Source organism: Notothenia coriiceps, unplaced genomic scaffold, assembly GCF_000735185.1.
Source record: "Notothenia coriiceps isolate Sejong01 unplaced genomic scaffold, NC01 NC01_scaffold00000092, whole genome shotgun sequence".
NCBI classification, from domain to species: Eukaryota; Metazoa; Chordata; class Actinopteri; order Perciformes; family Nototheniidae; genus Notothenia; species Notothenia coriiceps.
In genome coordinates, this window is record NW_011332793.1 from 1 (window position 1) to 2,735 (window position 2,735).

The 2,735-nt window shown below is 43.0% G+C and overlaps 1 protein-coding gene across 1 annotated transcript in view; it reads left to right on the plus strand.

The window, feature by feature from the left end:
* The first annotated feature begins 190 nt into the window (after positions 1-190).
* Positions 191-2,735, plus strand: part of LOC104963507 (SPT6 homolog, histone chaperone and transcription elongation factor) — an 8,400-nt gene continuing 5,855 nt past the window's right edge. Inside the window, exons 1-6 of the mRNA XM_010792467.1 lie at positions 191-380; positions 512-651; positions 1,455-1,572; positions 1,664-1,740; positions 1,850-1,985; positions 2,155-2,292. Of these exons, the coding sequence (XP_010790769.1) occupies positions 593-651; positions 1,455-1,572; positions 1,664-1,740; positions 1,850-1,985; positions 2,155-2,292 (528 nt within the window). The 5' untranslated portion in view covers positions 191-380; positions 512-592. The remainder of the gene's footprint in view (positions 381-511; positions 652-1,454; positions 1,573-1,663; positions 1,741-1,849; positions 1,986-2,154; positions 2,293-2,735) is intronic.

Below are 2,735 nucleotides of genomic sequence, written 5' to 3' on the forward strand. Positions count from 1 at the left end.
AAAGCTTGTCTGTTGAATGAAAGTTGAGTTGATAAGTAGGATAGGTCCCTGGAGTCTGATTTATTTTTAAGCTGCAGCTTATGTTTGTCTCCTTGTCAGTAGAGCAAGCATGGGGCTTTGGAATTATGACTCCAGTGATATTAAGGCGCTGCTTCTGACTGCATCTTCCCTCTGCTTATCCTCAGCTTCGCCGGGGAACAGACTTACTTTGACGAGATCAAACAGTTCTACTACAGAGATGAGTTCAGTCACCAGGTGCAGGAGTGGAACAGGCAGCGAACTCTTGCCATAGAGAGAGCCCTCACTCAGTTCCTCTACCCTCAGATGGCCAAGGAGCTCAAGAGCAAACTGATCACTGAGGCCAAGGAGAGCATTGCCGGGTAATGCCTCACGATATCTGTCACGTTGTATCAGTATTGTATAAATATATATGAAATTATAGAGCAACATTGTTTAAAAATGTATGTTTGATGAGTGTGTTTTTATGAACCCTCTGTGTTTCTCCTCACAGTCCTGCTGCCGTCGGTTGTACAACTGGCTGAAAGTGGCTCCTTACCGACCAGATCAGCAGGTTGAGGAAGACGATGATCTGATGGATGAGAGTCAGGGCAAAGGCATTCGGGTGCTGGGAGTAGCATATGCGCCCAGCAGGTATTTACCCTACAGTATTGTCTGCATTCACAGTATGTATTCAGTTCCTACCCTTTTTGGTATGAAAGTAAAGGTTACCTCTGCGCACTAGGGCTGTCCTGAATTCCATTTTTCGAGCTCCGGATAGTCGTTAGTAATCAACAGCAAATATTCGGCCCGCACGGGGGGGACTGGGGGGGGTGCGTAGTAATCAGCAGTGAACCGCTTCGACACGTGTATTTCGGTTTATTCACGGCATTCATTTTGTTATTCTACAGTATTGTTGTGTAAGTGTAATTTGGCTTGGCTTCCTATTTTGTATGGACATGCTTTTATTTTGAAGGAGAGTTAGCGCTGTGGACAGGAAGTTGTTGTTGCTATGGAAACAACGTGACGGAGATTAACGGAGAAAAGTCATATCTACATATAAAGACGGAGAAAGTAAACGATAACGTTTATGGTTAAGTGTTAGCACCCCCCGAAGAGGCACAAGCTCTTACGTTGATATTGGAGATTTCAATAATTTCAATAATAAAAAAATTTAAAAAACGGAGACAAAACGAATATCCGAATAACAAAATTGAAACCCGAATAGTACTCCAACGAACGAATATTCTGATATTCAGGTACAGCCCTACTGCGCACTTACTCAAGGGGCTCACTCATAAGTTCGTGAAAGTGACTGAGTAAGTGTGCTGCAGGCTTTACACAGTCTAAACGGATACAGTGACTTACTTTAAATTAACAACAAAGCAATGTTTACTGCATTTAAGACACACTTATTTGACACAACCGTTTCTGACTTACCCACTTTGCTCCAACAGAGACACACCCGTGTTCTGTGCTCTGATCAACGGGGAAGGGGAGGTGGCCGACTTCCTGCGTCTGCCCTACTTCATGAAGAGGAGGAACGCCTTTAGGGAGGATGAGAGAGAGAAGAAGGTACCAGCTGAGAACAGTTAATAGTCAACAGTTGCTTTTGTTAAGGGATGCATCTTTGAGATGATCTCTCACATGTGTGTGTTATCTTCAGGCCCACGACATCGAAACCCTCAAAAAGTTTCTATCTGGGAAGAAGCCTCATGTCGTGGCTGTCGCTGGGGAAAACAGGTAACATTAGTTAGTTTTTCTTAATGTGCTGAAAAGCTACATGTAAACAACATTTCCAAGTTATTATTGAGTTGCGGTTGAAACACTAAAAACCTGCCATGTGCTGCAGAGATGCTCAAATGATCATGGAGGACATCAAGAGGGCCATCAGCGAGCTGGAACAAGAGTCCTCTGTCCCCGCTGTGGGAGTGGAGCTCGTTGACAATGAGTTGGCCACGCTGTACATGAACAGCAAGAAGTCTGAGGTAAACACTCAACACCTCACTGTAGTATCTTCATCACACACTGGCTCTGAAACATGGGGTTTCACGCTTCACTGTGGCGAGTAACCACAGCAAGTTCACACTAACTGGTGGATTGAAGACATGCTCCAAAGCTCACCTCATCCTGATCCTCTGCTTTCTCTCTGTGCAGGTTGACTTTAGGGATTACCCCCCCTTGCTGCGACAGGCTGTGTCAATAGCCAGGAAGATCCAGGACCCCCTGATAGAGTACGCTCAGGTTTGCAGCACTGATGATGATATTCTCTGCCTCAAACTCCACCCGCTGCAGGTGAGACTGTTATAGGCTATTATATCTTTCTATATATTGTGCTTTATATTTAGTTTTTTTTGTTTCTTCCAAAAGTGTTACAGCCATAATCACACCATTTCCTTCTTAACAGTCTACTTTAAATATATCAGTGTGTGTCACTATGTTAAAAAAAAAATGGAATTGTGATGTTCGTCTTTTGTATGCTTTCTGGACATTTGGTAATAGGTCATGACAGTTTGTTTTTATTTGTATCAATAAATATTAGGGATGTAACAATATATCGAATATCGCGGTAAATAGATCTCTCAATACCGTCGTGAGACTGACTAAATCTACCGCGATTTATTTTTTTAAACCTTTATTTAACCAGATGGTCCCATTGAGATCATCGATCTCTTTTTCAAGGGAGGCCTGTCCAACATGGTTACAACATGAACATAAAACAACAGATAACACAAAAG